The sequence below is a fragment of the Anomaloglossus baeobatrachus genome, chromosome 1 (genome assembly GCF_048569485.1).
Source record: "Anomaloglossus baeobatrachus isolate aAnoBae1 chromosome 1, aAnoBae1.hap1, whole genome shotgun sequence".
Taxonomy (NCBI): Eukaryota; Metazoa; Chordata; class Amphibia; order Anura; family Aromobatidae; genus Anomaloglossus; species Anomaloglossus baeobatrachus.
Window position 1 is genome coordinate 493526524 of NC_134353.1, and position 22063 is coordinate 493548586.

Below are 22063 nucleotides of genomic sequence, written 5' to 3' on the forward strand. Positions count from 1 at the left end.
GAAACGCGTCGAGATAAAGATATACAAAAGAAAAAGAATAAGCAAGAACCCGGATAACAAGGCTGCGGTAATGGGAAGCGCGCACGCTCGGGATCTCAAGGAGCTGACGGTGACATCGCTCTTGTAAATCCATGGTATCACGCCCACAGGGGCGTGATACCACGGAAATCATGCAAAGACCCACGGGGCAATGCGACGCCCAGGGGACTAGCTCCTCTGATCATTTACATAGAGAACATGTAAGTAATAAAACTTTTTTTATACATTCATATTACAACACAGGGAAGGGTTTCTAGGCCACACATCACCCTGCTTGTAGGTTAGAATGCATATGGAACTTGACAGGTTCCCTTTAAGTCACATGCTGTCAATTTTCTTGTGATCCCCTTGAGATGCCACACAGCTTGGTCAATCAATGTGTGGATGAAGGACCACCACATCAAAACCCTGTCGTGGCCAGCCCAATCTCCAGACCTGAACACCACTGAAATCCTGTGGAATGTAATGAAGAGAAAAATGGAAAGTCACAAGCCATCAAACAAAGAAGAACTGCTTACATTTTTACACCAGGAATGGCATAAGGTGACCCAAAAGCAGTGTGAAAGACTGGGGGAAAGCAGCCAAGATGCATGAAATTATGGTTATTCCACAAAATATTGATTTCTGAACTATTCCTGAGATAAAGCATTATAAGTATTGTTATTTCTAAATGATTATAAACTTGTTTTCTTTGCATTATTACTTGAGGTCTGAAAGCACTGTGCATTGTTTTGTTATTTTGACCATTTCTCATTTTCAGAAAATAAATACAAAATTTATTGCTTGGAAATTCGGAGACATGTTGTCAGTAGTTTATAGAATAAAAGAAAAATTTACATTTTACTCAAAAATATACCGTACCTATAAAGAGAAAAATCAGAAAAACTGACAATTTTGCAGTGGTCTCTTAATTTTTGCCAGAGCTGTATACCGTACTTGTGTTATGTGTGATACTATATACTGTACTGGTGTTATGTGTGGTGTGTATATTTATACTAAATATTGTACTGGTGTTAGGTGTGGTGTGTATATTTATACAAAATATTGTACTGGTGTTATGTGTGGTGTGTATATTTATACTAAATATTGCACTGGTGTTATGTGTGGTGTGTGTATATTTATACTATACTAGAAGGTGGCCCGATTCTACGCATCGGGTATTCTAGAATTTACGTATTGTGTAGTTCATGTATGATTTTTGTTATATATATATATATATATATAGATGTTGTTGTGTGTAGTTACCAAGTGTTTGTGTAGGGCGCTGTACATGTTCTGGGTGTTGTCTGGGTGTGACGGGGGGTGAGAGCGGTGTTGTATGTGTGTTGCGTGTGTTGCGTTGTTTGTGGAGTGCTGTGTGTCTGTAGCGTTGTGTGTGTGTTGCGCGGTTTGTGTGTGTGTGGTGTGTTTTGGGGGAGGTATGTTTTGTGCAATGTGTGTGTTGTGCGGTATGTGCGTATATTTGTGTGTGCCGCGGTGTTTGTGTGTTGGGTGTTGTGTGTGTGCAGCGTTGTCTGTGTGTGTGGGTGTCTGTGTAGGGCAGTTGTTTGTGGTTCCCAGTGTGTGTGTGTGTGGTGTGTGGTGTGTTGTGCAGTGCGCGCGCGTGTGTGTGTGTGTGTGTGTGTGTTGGAGGGAGGTGCGCACTCCCAAACGTGCTCCATCCCCCATGCAGCGCACTCCCCATCGTGCTCCATCCCCCATGCAGCGCACTCCCCATCGTGCTCCATCCCCTATGCTGCGCACCCCCCATCGTGCTCCATCTCCCATGCTGCGCACTCCCAAACGTGCTCCATCCGCCATGCTGCGCACTCCCAAACGTGCTCCATCCGCCATGCTGCGCACTCCCAAACGTGCTCCATCCGCCATACTCCGCACTCCCCATCGTGCTCCATCCCCGATGCTGCGCACCCCCCATCATGCTCCATCCCCGATGCTGCGCACCCCCCCATCGTGCTCCATCCCCCATGCTGCACCAGCATCAGCCTCTCTGCCCCCAGCATCAGCTTCTCTGCCCCCAGCATCAGCCTCTCTCCTCCCAGCATCAGCCTCTCTCCTCCCAGCATCAGCCTCTCTCAGCCTAGCATCAGCCTCTCTCCTCCCAGCATCAGCCTCTCCTCTCTGTCCCCAGCATCAGCCTCTCTCCTCCCAGCCTTCCCCAGCATCAGCCTCTCTCCTCCCAGCCTCCCTCCTCCCACCCTCCCCCAGCATCAGCCTCCCTCTCCCAGCCTCCCCCAGCATCAGCCTCCCCCAGCATCAGCCTCTCTTCTCTCAGCCTACCTCTCCCAGCCTCCCTCCTCCCAGCCTCCCTCAGCATCAGCCTCCCTCTCCCAGCCTCCCCAAGCATCAGCCTCCACCAGCATCAGCCTCTCTCCTTCCAGCCTCCCCCAGCATCAGCCTCCGCCAGCATCAGCCTCTCTCCTTCCAGCCTCCTCCAGCATCAGCCTCCCTCTCCCAGCCTTCCCCAGGATCAGCCTCTCTCCTCCCAGCCTCCGTCCTCCCAGCCTTCCCCAGCATCAGCTTTCCCCTCCCAGCCTCCCTCAGCATCAGCCTTCCCCAGCATCAGCCTCTCTCCTCCCAGCCTCAGCCTCTCTCCTTCCAGCCTCCCCCAGCATCAGCCTCTCTCCTTCCAGCCTCCCTCAGCATCAGCCTCCCCTTCCCAGCCTTCCCCAGGATCAGCCTCTCTCCTCCCAGCCTCCTTCCTCCCAGCCTCCCCCTCCCAGCCTCCCTCAGCATCAGCCTCCCCCAGCATCAGCCTCTCTTCTTCCAGCCTCCCCCAGCATCAGCCTCTCTCCTTCCAGCCTCCCCCAGCATCAGCCTCCCTCTCCCAGCCTTCCCCAGGATCAGCCTCTCTCCTCCCAGCCTCCGTCATCCCAGCCTTCCCCAGCATCAGCTTTCCCCTCCCAGCCTCCCTCAGCATCAGCCTTCCCCAGCATCAGCCTCTCTCCTCCCAGCCTCAGCCTCTCTCCTTTCAGCCTCCCCCAGCATCAGCCTCTCTCCTTCCAGCCTCCCTCAGCATCAGCCTCCCATTCCCAGCCTTCCCCAGGATCAGCCTCTCTCCTCCCAGCCTCCTTGCTCCCAGCCTCCCCCTCCCAGCCTCCCTCAGCATCAGCCTTCCCCTCCCAGTCTCCCCCAGCATCAGCCTCCCCAAGCATCAGCCTCCACCAGCATCAGCCTCTCTCCTTCCAGCCTCCCCCAGCATCAGCCTCCCCAAGCATCAGCCTCCACCAGCATCAGCCTCCCTCGTCCCAGCCTCCCCCAGCATCAGCCTCCCCCTCCCAGCCTCCCCCAGCATCAGCCTCTCTCCTCCCAGCATCAGCCTCTCTCATCCCAGCATCAGCCTCTCTCCTCCCAGCATCAGCCTCTCCTCTCTGTCCCCAGCATCAGCCTCTCTCCTCCCAGCCTTCCCCAGCATCAGCCTCTCTCCTCCAAGCCTCCCCCAGCATCAGCCTCCCCCAGCATCAGCCTCTCTTCTTCCAGCCTCCCCCAGCATCAGCCTCTCTCCTTCCAGCCTCCCCCAGCATCAGCCTCCCTCTCCCAGCCTTCCCCAGGATCAGCCTCTCTCCTCCCAGCCTCCGTCATCCCAGCCTTCCCCAGCATCAGCTTTCCCCTCCCAGCCTCCCTCAGCATCAGCCTTCCCCAGCATCAGCCTCTCTCCTCCCAGCCTCAGCCTCTCTCCTTTCAGCCTCCCCCAGCATCAGCCTCTCTCCTTCCAGCCTCCCTCAGCATCAGCCTCCCCTTCCCAGCCTTCCCCAGGATCAGCCTCTCTCCTCCCAGCCTCCTTCCTCCCAGCCTCCCTCTCTCAGCCTCCTTCAGCATCAGCCTTCCCCTCCCAGTCTCCCCCAGCATCAGCCTCCCCCTCCCAGCCTTCCCCATGATCAGCCTCTCTGCTCCCAGCCTCCTCCAGCACGCCGTGCTCCTCTGCCGACACTCACACACCCGATCGCATCCACTCACACACACCCGATCGCATCCACTCACACACACCCGATCGCATCCACTCACACACACCCGATCGCATCCACTCACACACACCCGATCGCATCCACTCACAAACACCCGATCGCATCCACTCACACACACCCGATCGCATACACTCAAACACACAGACACTGACGATATCGCACATACGCGCTCACACTCACAACATCCGGAGATACCATATGCTTCAGGCCATGTGATCCTCCGTCAGGTCCTGGAAGGTCACATCGAGGCCGAGAAGCAAGCGATATCGCCGGATGCTGTGAGTGTGTGGATGCGATGTGAGGTGTGTGTGAGGTGTGTGTGAGGTGTGTGTGAGGTGTGTGTGAGAGTGAGTGTGATCTGATGTGTGTGTATGTTTGTGTGTGTGCTGTTATGTGCGCAGGACCTTGATGCGCTTGTAACCATGCGAGCATGGTTACCAACGTATCCACACCACTCCCGTGCGAGCGGGGGCCGGGGGAAGGGAGTACAGTACTCACCTCCGTGACAGCCGTGTCAGTTCGGGGAATGCGCGGGGGGGGAGTACAGTACTCACCTCCGTGACAGCCGTGTCAGTTCGGGGAATGCGCGGGGGGAGGGAGGGGGCGGGGCCAGAGCTAGCGTGCATTGCGTGAGGGGGGCGGGGCGTGGCCGAATTGCCAATGCCTGCAGGGTGCCGGGGCGAGAGGCCAATCTGTGGGGGGGCGGAGCCTGGGCGAGCGGCTGGCCAATCCGTGTGGGGGCGCAGCCTGGGCGAGCGGCCAATCCGTGTGGGGGGCGGGGCCATGGCGAGCCCAGCGGCCAATCAACTTTGTGTCACCGTAAGGACACAATTTTGGAGCATGACAGACAGACAGATAGACAGACAGACAGACAGACAGACAGAATAAGGCAATTATATATATAGATACTGTACTGGTGCTATGTGTGGTGTGTATATACTATATACTGTACTGATGCTATGTGTGGTGTGTATATTTATACTATATATTGGTGTTATGTGTGGTATGTATATACTATATACTGTACTGATGCTATGTGTGGTGTGTATATTTATACTATATATTGGTGTTATGTGTGGTGTGTATTTGTATATACTATATACTGTACTGGTACTACTGGTGCTATGTGTGGTGTGTATATACTATATACTGTACTGATGCTATGTGTGGTGTGTATATTTATACTATATACTGGTGTTATGTGTGGTGTGTATATACTATATACTGTACTGATGCTATGTGTGATGTGTATATTTATACTATATATTGGTGTTATGTGTGGTGTGTATATACTATATACTGTACTGATGCTATGTGTGATGTGTATATACTATATACTGTACTGGTGTTATGTGTGCTGTGTATATACTATATACTGTACTGATGCTATGTGTGGTGTGTATATTTATACTACATACTGTACTGGTGTTATGTGTGCTGTGTATATACTATATACTGTACTGGTGTTATGTGTGGTGTGTATATACTATACAGTGCCTACAAGTAGTCTTCAAACCCCTGCAGATTTAGCAGGTTTACACATTCCAAATTAACTTGGCATTGTGACATTTGGACTGTAGATCAGCCTGGATGTGTGAAATGCACTGCAGCAAAAAAGAATGTTATTTCTTTTTTTATTTTTTTTTTAAATTGTGAAAAGTTTATTCAGAGGGTCATTTATTATTCAACCCCTCAAACCACAAGAATTCTGTTTGGTTCCCCTAAAGTATTAAGAAGTATTTCAGGCACAAAGAACAATGAGCTTCACATGTTTGGATTAATTATCTCTTTTTCCAGCCTTTTCTGACTAATTAACACCCTCCCCAAACTTGTGAACAGCACTCATACTTGGTCAACATGGGAAAGACAAAGGAGTATTCCAAGGCCATCAGAGACAAGATCGTGAAGGGTCACAAGGCTGACAAGGGGTACAAAACCCTTTCCAAGGAGTTGGGCCTACCTGTCTCCACTGTTGGGAGCATCATCCGGAAGTGGAACGCTTATGGAACTACTGTTAGCCTTCCACGGCCTGGACAGCCTTTGAAAGTTTCCACCCGTGCCGAGGCCATGCTTGTCCGAAGAGTCAAGGCTAACCCAAGGACAACAAGGAAGGAGCTCCGGGAAGATCTCATGGCAGTGAGGACATTGGTTTCAGTCAATACCATAAGTAACGTACTCCACCGCAATGGTCTCCGTTCCAGACGAACCCGTAAGGTACCTTTACTTTCAAAGCGTCATGTCAAGGCTCGTCTACAGTTTGCTCATGATCACTTGGAGGACTCTGAGACAGACTGGTTCAAGGTTCTCTGGTCTGATGAGACCAAGATCGAGATCTTTGGTGCCAACCACACACGTGACGTTTGGATACTGGATGGCACTGCATACGACCCCAAGAATACCATCCCTACAGTCAAGCATGGTGGTGGCAGCATCATGCTGTGGGGCTATTTCTCAGCCAAGGGGCCTGGCCATCTAGTCCGCATCCATGGGAAGATGGATAGCACGGCCTACCTGGAGATTTTGGCCAAGAACCTGCGCTCCTCCATCAAGGATCTTAAGATGGGTCGTCATTTCATCTTCCAACAAGACAACGACCCAAAGCACACAGCCAAGAAAACCAAGGCCTGGTTCAAGAGGGAAAAAATCAAGGTGTTGCAGTGGCCTAGTCAGTCTCCTGACCTTAACTCAATTGAAAACTTGTGGAACGAGCTCAAGATTAAAGTCCACATGAGACACCCAAAGAACCTAGATAACTTGGAGAAGATCTGCATGGAGGAGTGGGCCAAGATAACTCCAGAGACCTGTGCCGGCCTGATCAGGTCTTATAAAAGACGATTATTAGCTGTAATTGCAAAGAAGGGTTATTCCACAAAATATTAAACCTAGGGGTTGAATAATAATTGACCCACACTTTTATGTTGAAAATTTATTAAAATTTAACTGAGCAACATAACTTGTTGGTTTGTAAGATTTATGCATCTGTTAATAAATCCTGCTCTTGTTTGAAGTTTGCAGGCTCTAACTTATTTGCATCTTATCAAACCTGCTAAATCTGCAGGGGGTTGAATACTACTTGTAGGCACTGTATACTGTACTGATGCTATGTGTGGTGTGTATATTTATACTATATACTGGTGTTATGTGTGATGTGTATATACTATATACTGTACTGGTGTTATGTGTGGTGTGTATATTTATACTATATACTGGTGTTATGTGTGGTGTGTATATACTATATACTGTACTGGTGTTATGTGTGGTGTGTATATTTATACTATATATTGGTGTTATGTGTGGTGTGTATATACTATATACTGTACTGGTGTTATGTGTGGTGTGTATATTTATACTATATACTGGTGTTATGTGTGGTATGTATATACTATATACTGTACTGATGCTATGTGTGGTGTGTATATTTATACTATATACTGGTGTTATGTGTGATGTGTATATACTATATACTGTACTGGTGTTATGTGTGGTGTGTATATTTATACTATATACTGGTGTTATGTGTGGTGTGTATATACTATATACTGTACTGGTGTTATGTGTGGTGTGTATATTTATACTATATATTGGTGTTATGTGTGGTGTGTATATACTATATACTGTACTGGTGTTATGTGTGGTGTGTATATTTATACTATATACTGGTGTTATGTGTGGTATGTATATACTATATACTGTACTGATGCTATGTGTGGTGTGAATATTTATACTATATACTGGTGTTATGTGTGGTGTGTATATACTATATACTGTACTGGTGTTATGTGTGGTGTGTATATTTATACTATATACTGGTGTTATGTGTGGTGTGTATATACTATATACTGTACTGGTGTTATGTGTGGTGTGTATATTTATACTATATACTGGTGTTATGTGTGGTATGTATATACTATATACTGTACTGATGCTATGTGTGGTGTGAATATTTATACTATATACTGGTGTTATGTGTGGTGTGTATATACTATATACTGTACTGGTGTTATGTGTGGTGTGTATATTTATACTATATACTGGTGTTATGTGTGGTGTGTATATACTATATACTGTACTGGTGTTATGTGTGGTGTGTATATTTATACTATATATTGGTGTTATGTGTGGTGTGTATATACTATATACTGTACTGGTGTTATGTGTGGTGTGTATATTTATACTATATACTGGTGTTATGTGTGATGTGTAGATACTATATACTGTACTGGTGTTATGTGTGGTGTGTATATTTATACTATATACCGGTGTTATGTGTGGTATGTATATACTATATACTGTACTGATGCTATGTGTGGTGTGAATATTTATACTATATACTGGTGTTATGTGTGGTGTGTATATTTATACTATATACTGGTGTTATGTGTGGTGTGTATATACTATATACTGTACTGGTGTTATGTGTGGTGTGTATATTTATACTATATATTGGTGTTATGTGTGGTGTGTATATACTATATACTGTACTGGTGTTATGTGTGGTGTGTATATTTATACTATATACTGGTGTTATGTGTGGTATGTATATACTATATACTGTACTGATGCTATGTGTGGTGTGAATATTTATACTATATACTGGTGTTATGTGTGGTGTGTATATTTATACTATATACTGGTGTTATGTGTGGTGTGTATATACTATATACTGTACTGGTGTTATGTGTGGTGTGTATATTTATACTATATATTGGTGTTATGTGTGGTGTGTATATACTATATACTGTACTGGTGTTATGTGTGGTGTGTATATTTATACTATATACTGGTGTTATGTGTGGTATGTATATACTATATACTGTACTGATGCTATGTGTGGTGTGAATATTTATACTATATACTGGTGTTATGTGTGGTATGTATATACTATATACTGTACTGATGCTATGTGTGGTGTGAATATTTATACTATATACTGGTGTTATGTGTGGTGTGTATATACTATATACTGTACTGGTGTTATGTGTGGTGTGTATATTTATACTATATACTGGTGTTATGTGTGGTGTGTATATACTATATACTGTACTGGTGTTATGTGTGGTGTGTATATTTATACTATATACTGGTGTTATGTGTGGTATGTATATACTATATACTGTACTGATGCTATGTGTGGTGTGAATATTTATACTATATACTGGTGTTATGTGTGGTATGTATATACTATATACTGTACTGATGCTATGTGTGGTGTGAATATTTATACTATATACTGGTGTTATGTGTGGTGTGTATATACTATATACTGTACTGGTGTTATGTGTGGTGTGTATATTTATACTATATACTGGTGTTATGTGTGGTGTGTATATACTATATACTGTACTGGTGTTATGTGTGGTGTGTATATTTATACTATATACTGGTGTTATGTGTGGTATGTATATACTATATACTGTACTGATGCTATGTGTGGTGTGAATATTTATACTATATACTGGTGTTATGTGTGGTGTGTATATACTATATACTGTACTGGTGTTATGTGTGGTGTGTATATTTATACTATATATTGGTGTTATGTGTGGTGTGTATATACTATATACTGTACTGGTGTTATGTGTGGTGTGTATATTTATACTATATACTGGTGTTATGTGTGATGTGTAGATACTATATACTGTACTGGTGTTATGTGTGGTGTGTATATTTATACTATATACCGGTGTTATGTGTGGTATGTATATACTATATACTGTACTGATGCTATGTGTGGTGTGAATATTTATACTATATACTGGTGTTATGTGTGGTGTGTATATACTATATACTGTACTGGTGTTATGTGTGGTGTGTATATTTATACTATATATTGGTGTTATGTGTGGTGTGTATATACTATATACTGTACTGGTGTTATGTGTGGTGTGTATATTTATACTATATACTGGTGTTATGTGTGGTATGTATATACTATATACTGTACTGATGCTATGTGTGGTGTGAATATTTATACTATATACTGGTGTTATGTGTGGTGTGTATATACTATATACTGTACTGGTGTTATGTGTGGTGTGTATATTTATACTATATACTGGTGTTATGTGTGGTGTGTATATACTATATACTGTACTGGTGTTATGTGTGGTGTGTATATTTATACTATATACTGGTGTTATGTGTGGTATGTATATACTATATACTGTACTGATGCTATGTGTGGTGTGAATATTTATACTATATACTGGTGTTATGTGTGGTGTGTATATACTATATACTGTACTGGTGTTATGTGTGGTGTGTATATTTATACTATATACTGGTGTTATGTGTGGTGTGTATATACTATATACTGTACTGGTGTTATGTGTGGTGTGTATATTTATACTATATATTGGTGTTATGTGTGGTGTGTATATACTATATACTGTACTGGTGTTATGTGTGGTGTGTATATTTATACTATATACTGGTGTTATGTGTGGTATGTATATACTATATACTGTACTGATGCTATGTGTGGTGTGAATATTTATACTATATACTGGTGTTATGTGTGGTGTGTATATACTATATACTGTACTGGTGTTATGTGTGGTGTGTATATTTATACTATATACTGGTGTTATGTGTGGTGTGTATATACTATATACTGTACTGGTGTTATGTGTGGTGTGTATATTTATACTATATACTGGTGTTATGTGTGGTATGTATATACTATATACTGTACTGATGCTATGTGTGGTGTGAATATTTATACTATATACTGGTGTTATGTGTGGTGTGTATATACTATATACTGTACTGGTGTTATGTGTGGTGTGTATATTTATACTATATACTGGTGTTATGTGTGGTGTGTATATACTATATACTGTACTGGTGTTATGTGTGGTGTGTATATTTATACTATATATTGGTGTTATGTGTGGTGTGTATATACTATATACTGTACTGGTGTTATGTGTGGTGTGTATATTTATACTATATACTGGTGTTATGTGTGATGTGTAGATACTATATACTGTACTGGTGTTATGTGTGGTGTGTATATTTATACTATATACCGGTGTTATGTGTGGTATGTATATACTATATACTGTACTGATGCTATGTGTGGTGTGAATATTTATACTATATACTGGTGTTATGTGTGGTGTGTATATACTATATACTGTACTGGTGTTATGTGTGGTGTGTATATTTATACTATATACTGGTGTTATGTGTGGTGTGTATATACTATATACTGTACTGGTGTTATGTGTGGTGTGTATATTTATACTATATACTGGTGTTATGTGTGGTGTGTATATACTATATACTGTACTGGTGTTATGTGTGGTGTGTATATTTATACTATATACTGGTGTTATGTGTGGTGTGTATATACTATATACTGTACTGATGCTATGTGTGGTGTGAATATTTATACTATATACTGGTGTTATGTGTGGTGTGTATATACTATATACTGTACTGGTGTTATGTGTGGTGTGTATATTTATACTATATACTGGTGTTATGTGTGGTGTGTATATACTATATACTGTACTGGTGTTATGTGTGGTGTGTATATTTATACTATATATTGGTGTTATGTGTGGTGTGTATATACTATATACTGTACTGGTGTTATGTGTGGTGTGTATATTTATACTATATACTGGTGTTATGTGTGGTATGTATATACTATATACTGTACTGATGCTATGTGTGGTGTGAATATTTATACTATATACTGGTGTTATGTGTGGTGTGTATATACTATATACTGTACTGGTGTTATGTGTGGTGTGTATATTTATACTATATACTGGTGTTATGTGTGGTGTGTATATACTATATACTGTACTGGTGTTATGTGTGGTGTGTATATTTATACTATATACTGGTGTTATGTGTGGTATGTATATACTATATACTGTACTGATGCTATGTGTGGTGTGAATATTTATACTATATACTGGTGTTATGTGTGGTGTGTATATACTATATACTGTACTGGTGTTATGTGTGGTGTGTATATTTATACTATATATTGGTGTTATGTGTGGTGTGTATATACTATATACTGTACTGGTGTTATGTGTGGTGTGTATATTTATACTATATACTGGTGTTATGTGTGATGTGTAGATACTATATACTGTACTGGTGTTATGTGTGGTGTGTATATTTATACTATATACCGGTGTTATGTGTGGTATGTATATACTATATACTGTACTGATGCTATGTGTGGTGTGAATATTTATACTATATACTGGTGTTATGTGTGGTGTGTATATACTATATACTGTACTGGTGTTATGTGTGGTGTGTATATTTATACTATATACTGGTGTTATGTGTGGTGTGTATATACTATATACTGTACTGGTGTTATGTGTGGTGTGTATATTTATACTATATATTGGTGTTATGTGTGGTGTGTATATACTATATACTGTACTGGTGTTATGTGTGGTGTGTATATTTATACTATATACTGGTGTTATGTGTGATGTGTAGATACTATATACTGTACTGGTGTTATGTGTGGTGTGTATATTTATACTATATACCGGTGTTATGTGTGGTATGTATATACTATATACTGTACTGATGCTATGTGTGGTGTGAATATTTATACTATATACTGGTGTTATGTGTGGTGTGTATATACTATATACTGTACTGGTGTTATGTGTGGTGTGTATATTTATACTATATACTGGTGTTATGTGTGGTGTGTATATACTATATACTGTACTGGTGTTATGTGTGGTGTGTATATTTATACTATATACTGGTGTTATGTGTGGTGTGTATATACTATATACTGTACTGATGCTATGTGTGGTGTGTATATTTATACTATATACTGGTGTTATGTGTGGTGTGTCTATACTATATACTGTACTGGTGTTATGTGTGGTGTGTATATTTATACTATATACTGGTGTTATGTGTGGTGTGTGTATATACTATATACTGTACTGGTGTTATGTGTGGTGTGTATATTTATACTATATACTGGTGTTATGTGTGGTGTGTATATACTATATACTGTACTGGTGTTATGTGTGGTGTGTATATTTATACTATATACTGGTGTTATGTGTGGTGTGTATATACTATATACTGTACTGGTGTTATGTGTGGTGTGTATATTTATACTATATACTGGTGTTATGTGTGATGTGTAGATACTATATACTGTACTGGTGTTATGTGTGGTGTGTATATTTATACTATATACCGGTGTTATGTGTGGTATGTATATACTATATACTGTACTGATGCTATGTGTGGTGTGAATATTTATACTATATACTGGTGTTATGTGTGGTGTGTATATACTATATACTGTACTGGTGTTATGTGTGGTGTGTATATTTATACTATATACTGGTGTTATGTGTGGTGTGTATATACTATATACTGTACTGGTGTTATGTGTGGTGTGTATATTTATACTATATACTGGTGTTATGTGTGGTGTGTATATACTATATACTGTACTGGTGTTATGTGTGGTGTGTATATTTATACTATATACTGGTGTTATGTGTGGTGTGTATATACTATATACTGTACTGATGCTATGTGTGGTGTGTATATTTATACTATATACTGGTGTTATGTGTGGTGTGTCTATACTATATACTGTACTGGTGTTATGTGTGGTGTGTATATTTATACTATATACTGGTGTTATGTGTGGTGTGTATATACTATATACTGTACTGGTGTTATGTGTGGTGTGTATATTTATACTATATACTGGTGTTATGTGTGGTGTGTATATACTATATACTGTACTGATGCTATGTGTGGTGTGTATATTTATACTATATACTGGTGTTATGTGTGGTGTGTATATACTATATACTGTACTGGTGTTATGTGTGGTGTGTATATTTATACTATATATTGGTGTTATGTGTGGTGTGTATATTTATACTATATACTGGTGTTATGTGTGGTGTGTATATTTATACTATATACTGGTGTTATGTGTGGTGTGTATATTTATACTATATATTGGTGTTATGTGTGGTGTGTATATTTATACTATATACTGGTGTTATGTGTGGTGTGTATATTTATACTATATATTGGTGTTATGTGTGGTGTGTATATTTATACTATATATTGGTGTTATGTGTGGTGTGTATATTTATACTATATATTGGTGTTATGTGTGGTGTGTATATTTATACTATATATTGGTGTTATGTGTGGTGTGTATATTTATACTATATATTGGTGTTATGTGTGGTGTGTATATTTATACTATATACTGGTGTTATGTGTGGTGTGTATATTTATACTATATATTGGTGTTATGTGTGGTGTGTATATTTATACTATATACTGGTGTTATGTGTGGTGTGTATATTTATACTATATACTGGTGTTATGTGTGGTGTGTATATTTATACTATATATTGGTGTTATGTGTGGTGTGTATATACTATATACTGTACTGATGCTATGTGTGGTGTGTATATTTATACTATATATTGGTGTTATGTGTGGTGTGTATATTTATACTATATACTGGTGTTATGTGTGGTGTGTATATTTATACTATATACTGGTGTTATGTGTGGTGTGTATATTTATACTATATATTGGTATTATGTGTGGTGTGTATATACTATATACTGTACTGATGCTATGTGTGGTGTGTATATATACTATATACTGTACTGGTGTTATGTGTGGTGTGTATATTTATACTATATACTGGTGTTATGTGTGGCGTGTATATTTATACTATATATTGGTGTTATGTGTGGTGTGTATATTTATACTATATATTGGTGTTATGTGTGGTGTGTATATTTATACTATATATTGGTGTTATGTGTGGTGTGTATATTTATACTATATATTGGTGTTATGTGTGGTGTGTATATTTATACTATATACTGGTGTTATGTGTGGTGTGTATATTTATACTATATATTGGTGTTATGTGTGGTGTGTATATTTATACTATATATTGGTGTTATGTGTGGTGTGTATATTTATACTATATACTGGTGTTATGTGTGGTGTGTATATTTATACTATATACTGGTGTTATGTGTGGTGTGTATATTTATACTATATATTGGTGTTATGTGTGGTGTGTATATTTATACTATATACTGGTGTTATGTGTGGTGTGTATATTTATACTATATATTGGTGTTATGTGTGGTGTGTATATTTATACTATATATTGGTGTTATGTGTGGTGTGTATATTTATACTATATACTGGTGTTATGTGTGGTGTGTATATTTATACTATATATTGGTGTTATGTGTGGTGTGTATATTTATACTATATACTGGTGTTATGTGTGGTGTGTATATTTATACTATATACTGGTGTTATGTGTGGTGTGTATATTTATACTATATATTGGTGTTATGTGTGGTGTGTATATACTATATACTGTACTGGTGTTATGTGTGGTGTGTATATTTATACTATATACTGGTGTTATGTGTGGTGTGTATATTTATACTATATACTGGTGTTATGTGTGGTGTGTATATTTATACTATATATTGGTGTTATGTGTGGCGTGTATATTTATACTATATATTGGTGTTATGTGTGGTGTGTATATACTATATACTGTACTGGTGTTATGTGTGGTGTGTATATTTATACTATATACTGGTGTTATGTGTGGTGTGTATATTTATACTATATACTGGTGTTATGTGTGGTGTGTATATTTATACTATATACTGGTGTTATGTGTGGCGTGTATATTTATACTATATATTGGTGTTATGTGTGGTGTGTATATACTATATACTGTACTGGTGTTATGTGTGGTGTGTATATTTATACTATATACTGGTGTTATGTGTGGTGTGTATATTTATACTATATACTGGTGTTATGTGTGGTGTGTATATTTATACTATATATTGGTGTTATGTGTGGCGTGTATATTTATACTATATACTGGTGTTATGTGTGGTGTGTATATTTATACTATATATTGGTGTTATGTGTGGTGTGTATATTTATACTATATACTGGTGTTATGTGTGGTGTGTATATACTATATACTGTACTGGTGTTATGTGTGGTGTGTATATTTATACTATATACTGGTGTTATGTGTGGTGTGTATATTTATACTATATACTGGTGTTATGTGTGGTGTGTATATTTATACTATATATTGGTGTTATGTGTGGCGTGTATATTTATACTATATATTGGTGTTATGTGTGGTGTGTATATACTATATACTGTACTGGTGTTATGTGTGGTGTGTATATTTATACTATATACTGGTGTTATGTGTGGTGTGTATATTTATACTATATACTGGTGTTATGTGTGGTGTGTATATTTATACTATATACTGGTGTTATGTGTGGCGTGTATATTTATACTATATATTGGTGTTATGTGTGGTGTGTATATACTATATACTGTACTGGTGTTATGTGTGGTGTGTATATTTATACTATATACTGGTGTTATGTGTGGTGTGTATATTTATACTATATACTGGTGTTATGTGTGGTGTGTATATTTATACTATATATTGGTGTTATGTGTGGCGTGTATATTTATACTATATACTGGTGTTATGTGTGGTGTGTATATTTATACTATATATTGGTGTTATGTGTGGTGTGTATATTTATACTATATATTGGTGTTATGTGTGGTGTGTATATACTATATACTGTACTGGTGTTATGTGTGGTGTGTATATTTATACTATATACTGGTGTTATGTGTGGTGTGTCTATACTATATACTGTACTGATGCTATGTGTGGTGTGTATATTTATACTATATACTGGTGTTATGTGTGGTGTGTATATACTATATACTGTACTGGTGTTATGTGTGGTGTGTATATTTATACTATATACTGGTGTTATGTGTGGTGTGTATATTTATACTATATATTGGTGTTATGTGTGGTGTGTATATTTATACTATATACTGGTGTTATGTGTGGTGTGTATATTTATACTATATACTGGTGTTATGTGTGGTGTGTATATTTATACTATATATTGGTGTTATGTGTGGTGTGTATATTTATACTATATATTGGTGTTATGTGTGGTGTGTATATACTATATACTGTACTGGTGTTATGTGTGGTGTGTATATTTATACTATATACTGGTGTTATGTGTGGTGTGTATATTTATACTATATACTGGTGTTATGTGTGGTGTGTATATTTATACTATATACTGGTGTTATGTGTGGTGTGTATATTTATACTATATACTGGTGTTATGTGTGGTGTGTATATTTATACTATATACTGGTGTTATGTGTGGTGTGTATATACTCTATACTGTACTGGTGTTATGCATATTCATACCATATAAGCAGAGATACATAATTTTGTTAATGAAACATTTCCGTCTATAGACTCGCTGCTGCAGAACCTCTTGAGAAGGTGAGATAAGGCACACAGTACACATGTTGCCGTCAGGAGTGGGCATGGAGTGCGCCCTCAGGCTGGCACTTACCATCGCGTTGGAGGAGTTGAGCACACACACTACAGCCAGGATCAGCCACCTCCTCCGGTACAGCCGCACCTGGCTCAGCTTGCCCAGCGCCTGGCATCGCTCGTAGTTCGGGTCTTCTGGTAACAGCATGGCATCGTCTGCGGCACTGTGCTCCGGCTCCTGGTGGATGGCAGCCTCAGCCATGTCTCTCCCGGGGTCAGCAGCTCTATCACCCACGGAAATAACTCATGCCCAACGTAACAGTGGCACTACCCTCAGTGATGCCAAGCGCAGGGGCTAAGGAGTCACGGGAGACAGCTGCCCCTGACAGCTATGCCGGCCATTGCACCCCGGCTCTGACGAGGAAGTGGAAAATCCACACAAACACTGTGAAATCCCCGTGTAATGGCTGTGACTGGAGCCTGATGACACGGGCTGAGTCCTGCCCACAGCACAACACGGAACTATGCCGGCTGCAGGCAGGGAGAGCAGCTGACTTTGGTTTCTCTTCTGGTTTCTTTTCCTTCTTTTCTTTTATGTGCTTAGTTTTCTTACTTTTTCTGTATTTTTTTTTCTTTCTTTCTTTCTCTATTTTCCTTCTTGCTTTTCTTTTTCTATTTCTTTCTTTTCTATTTCTTTTTCTTTTTTTTTCATTTTCCTCATATTCTTTTTTTTCTTTCTTGTCTTTCTTATCCTTTTTTCTTTCTTGTCTTTCCCTTTTTTCTTTCCTTCTTGTCTTTCCCTTTTTTTTCTTTCCTCGTGTCTTTTTTTTCCATTTTTCTAACTTTCTTGTCTTTCTTGCCCTTTTTTCTTATGTACTTGCCTTTCTTTTTTCTTACTTTCTTGTCTGGCTTTTCCGTCTTTTTTTTTTCTTACTTTCTTGTCTATTTTCTTCTTCTTTTCTTACTTTATTGTCTTTCTTTCCCTTTTTTTCTTACTTTCTTGTCTGTCTTTTCCTTCTTTTTTCTTACTTTCTTGTCTGGCTTTTCCTTCTTTTTTCTTACTTTCTTGTCTGGCTTTTCCTTCTTTTTTTCTTACTTTCTTGTCTATTTTCTTCTTCTTTTCTTACTTTAATGTCTTTCTTTCCCTTTTTTTCTTACTCTCTTGTCTGTCTTTTCCTTCTTTTTTTCTTACTTTCTTGTCTATTTTCTTCTTCTTTTCTTACTTTATTGTCTTTCTTTCCCTTTTTTTTCTTACTTTCTTGTCTGGCTTTTCCTTCTTTTTTCTTACTTTCCTGTCTGGCTTTTCCTTCTTTTTTTCTTACTTTCTTGTCTATTTTCTTCTTCTTTTCTTACTTTCTTGTCTTTCTTTCCCTTTTTTTCTTACTCTCTTGTCTGTCTTTTCCTTCTTTTTTTCTTACTTTCTTGTCTATTTTCTTCTTCTTTTCTTACTTTATTGTCTTTCTTTCCCTTTTTTTCTTACTTTCTTGTCTGTCTTTTCCTTCTTTTTTCTTACTTTCTTGTCTGGCTTTTCCTTCTTTTTTTCTTACTTTCTTGTCTATTTTCTTCTTCTTTTCTTACTTTATTGTCTTTCTTTCCCTTTTTTTCTTACTTTCTTTTCTGTCTTTTCCTTTTTTTCTTGTCTATTTTCTTCTTTTCTTACTTTATTGTCTTTCTTTCCCTTTTTTTTCTTACTTTCTTGTCTGTCATTCCCTTTTTTCTTGCTTTGTCTGTCTTTTGTTTCCTTTTTTCCTACGTTCTTGTCCGTCTTAACCTTTTTTTTCTTTTTATTCTTCATGGTAGAAAAAAGAACAGAAACTCCTGAGACTATGCAATCCTATTACTTACAGTCATAACATTAAATGAAAATAGCATTAAGACAATTACTCATCAGTAAAAATGAAAACATAAAGACAATGGAAAAACTGTACCGAAGGGATCCATAGCTAAATAGCAGAATTTCTCCCAACACCAATTATTTAGACACCTATTTATTATAAAGACTTTAAAAGCAAGAAGAAAAAGAGCAAGAGGGGGAGAGAGTGATGGGGGTGGAGGTGTGAGGAAGACTGAGAAATCTGGACCAGGAGACATTGAAATATTTAGACAAGACATGCAGTCAGGATAAGTAAGGAGTCCAGAATCGAAAGATTTCCATTTTCATCGTTGGAATTCCATCCAGAAGTTCCAAGAAAGCATTGAGTCCATTATAAAGACAAGCCATGTATTGTTGGTGACCTTAGAAATCTAGAACATGCTAGGTAGATTGTTTTCTTTCTTTCCTTTCATTCCAGTCTCTCTGTCTCTGTCTCTCTCTTGTCATAGCTGTGTGGGCATCCGCACCAGTGGTCCCATTCCGATCCTTTACAGGCTTATTCCATCATTTGATGGCAAGAGTAGTGTAGCATTAAGGCCCTGTCACACACAGAGATAAATCTGCGGCAGATCTGTGGTTGCAGTGAAATTGTGGACAATCAGTGGCGGGTTTGTGACCTTGTACAAATGGAACAATATGTCCATGATTTCACTGCAACCACAGATCTGCCAAAGATTTATCTCTGTGTGTGATGGGGCCTATACAGTCAAAATAATGAAATCCATCGAAGTTAGTAGGGTCTTATATTGTGTATTAATTTGTGGGGTTTTGGCTGTCTTTTTGGTGACAGTGGTATTATTTTTTTTCTTTCAAAAAGCATCATGCTCCGGTACAGACTTTTCTTTTCTGGTGTTTTTTTCATTGGCTTCTCTAAGTGACTGATATAGAATTCACACAAATTTTTTAAGTATTTATGAGTAGGTCCATTTTACCATTTTTACCAGTGTCGTTATATTACGTTATAACTCTGGAACGCTTCAACAGATCCCGGTGATTCTGAGATTGTTGTTTTTTTTTTATGACATATTGTACTTCATGATAGTGGTAAATTTAGAACGATATCATTTGCATTTACTTGTGAAAAAATTGGAAATTTGGCGAAAATTTAGCAACTTTCAAACTTTGAATTTTTATACCCTTAAACCACAGAGTTATGTCACACAAAATAAATACTAAATAACATTTCCCACATGTCTACTTTACATCAGCGCAATATTTTAAAACATAATTTTATTTTTGTAGGAAGTTAGAAGATTTCAAAGGTCATCAGCAATTTCTTATTTTTCCAACAAAATACAAAACCATTTTTTAAGCGACCACATCACATTTGAAGTGACTTTGAGAGGCCTAAGTGACAGAAAACACCTAAAAGTGACACCATTCTAAACATTGCACCCCTCACACTGCTCAAAAGCACAGCTAAGAAGTGTATTAACCCTTCAGGTGCTTCACAGGAATGAATGCAAAGTAAAATGAAGAAATAAATTTACATTTTACCGAAAAATATTGCTTTAGCCTCAATTTATTCACTTTTACAAGGGATTGCTTGAGAAAATGGACCCAAAAATATGTTACCTATCCAGTTTCTTCTGAGCATGCTGATACCCCACATGTGGTCAAAAACCTCTGTATGGACAAATGGGAGGGCTCGGAACAGAAGGAGCAATATTTCAATTTTAGAACACATATTTGAAATAGATTGCCAATACCATGTCGTATTTGCTGGACCCCTAAGGTACCGACACAGCAGAAAGCCCCCTAAAGTGGCCCCATTCTGGAAACTAGACCCCACAAGGATTTTAGCAGGGGTATAGTGAGCATTTTCAAACCACAGGTCCGTCACAGAATTTGATAATATTAGGTTGTCATATTGAAAATTATTACGGTACTTTTTTTTCACAAAAATGTTGCTTTAGCACCAAATGTCCCACTTTTTCAAGAAGTAATGGCAAAATGTGGAACTCACAGTTTGTTACCAAATCTCTTATGAGCGCAGGGATACCCCACATGTGGACTGAAACCTCTGTTTGGAAAAATGGGAGGGTTTAAAACAGATAGAGCACCATTTGAATTTTGAAAAACAAATTTGGATTGAATAGATTGTGGGCACCATGTCGCATTCGGAGAGCCCCTAACGCACCTTAACAGTTGAAACCTCTCACAAATGACCCCATTTTGGAAACTGCACTTCTCATGGAATTTATCTAGATGTTTGAGCACCTTGAACCTTCAGGTGCTTCACAGAAGTTTATAATGTGTAGCTGTGAAAATACATATCTACCACAAAATTGTTTCTTCAACCAGGTAGCTTTTTTCACAAGGGTAAAAGGAGAGAATGCACCATACAATTTATTGTGCAATTTCTCCTAAGTACGCAGATACCTCACATGTGGTGGAAATCAATTGTTTGGGTGCACAGCAGGTTTCGTAAGGGAAGGAGGGCCATTTAACTTTTTGAATGCTAAAATAGTTGCAAACATTAGTGGGCGCCATGTCACTTTTGGAGGACCCCTGATGTGCCTAAACAGTGGGGCACCCCCACAAGTGACCCCATTTTGAAAATTAGACCCCCTCAAGGAATTTATATATATATGTCTGGTGAGCACCTTTAACAGCATCATGTGAATCTGGCAGCACGGTTACTGCCACAGGTCTATCATACCACAGCATATGGACATCGGCCTCCTGATGAACCATGAGATGGTGAAACGCGTTGAGGCAGATTAAGCTAAGTCTAGTTGTCCCTGCTATTATCGAGGGTCTCATTTGAGATAGGATTGTGGCCTCTTATCA

General features: G+C 39.0%; 1 protein-coding gene across 1 annotated transcript in view; it reads right to left on the reverse strand.

Moving 5' to 3' along the window:
* The window catches only part of SLC49A3 (solute carrier family 49 member 3), a 61031-nt gene extending 43139 nt beyond the window's left edge, over positions 1-17892 (reverse strand). Inside the window, exon 1 of the mRNA XM_075315621.1 lies at positions 17477-17892. Within this exon, the coding sequence (XP_075171736.1) occupies positions 17477-17659 (183 nt within the window). The 5' untranslated portion in view covers positions 17660-17892. The remainder of the gene's footprint in view (positions 1-17476) is intronic.
* Between the last annotated feature and the right edge of the window lie 4171 nt (positions 17893-22063).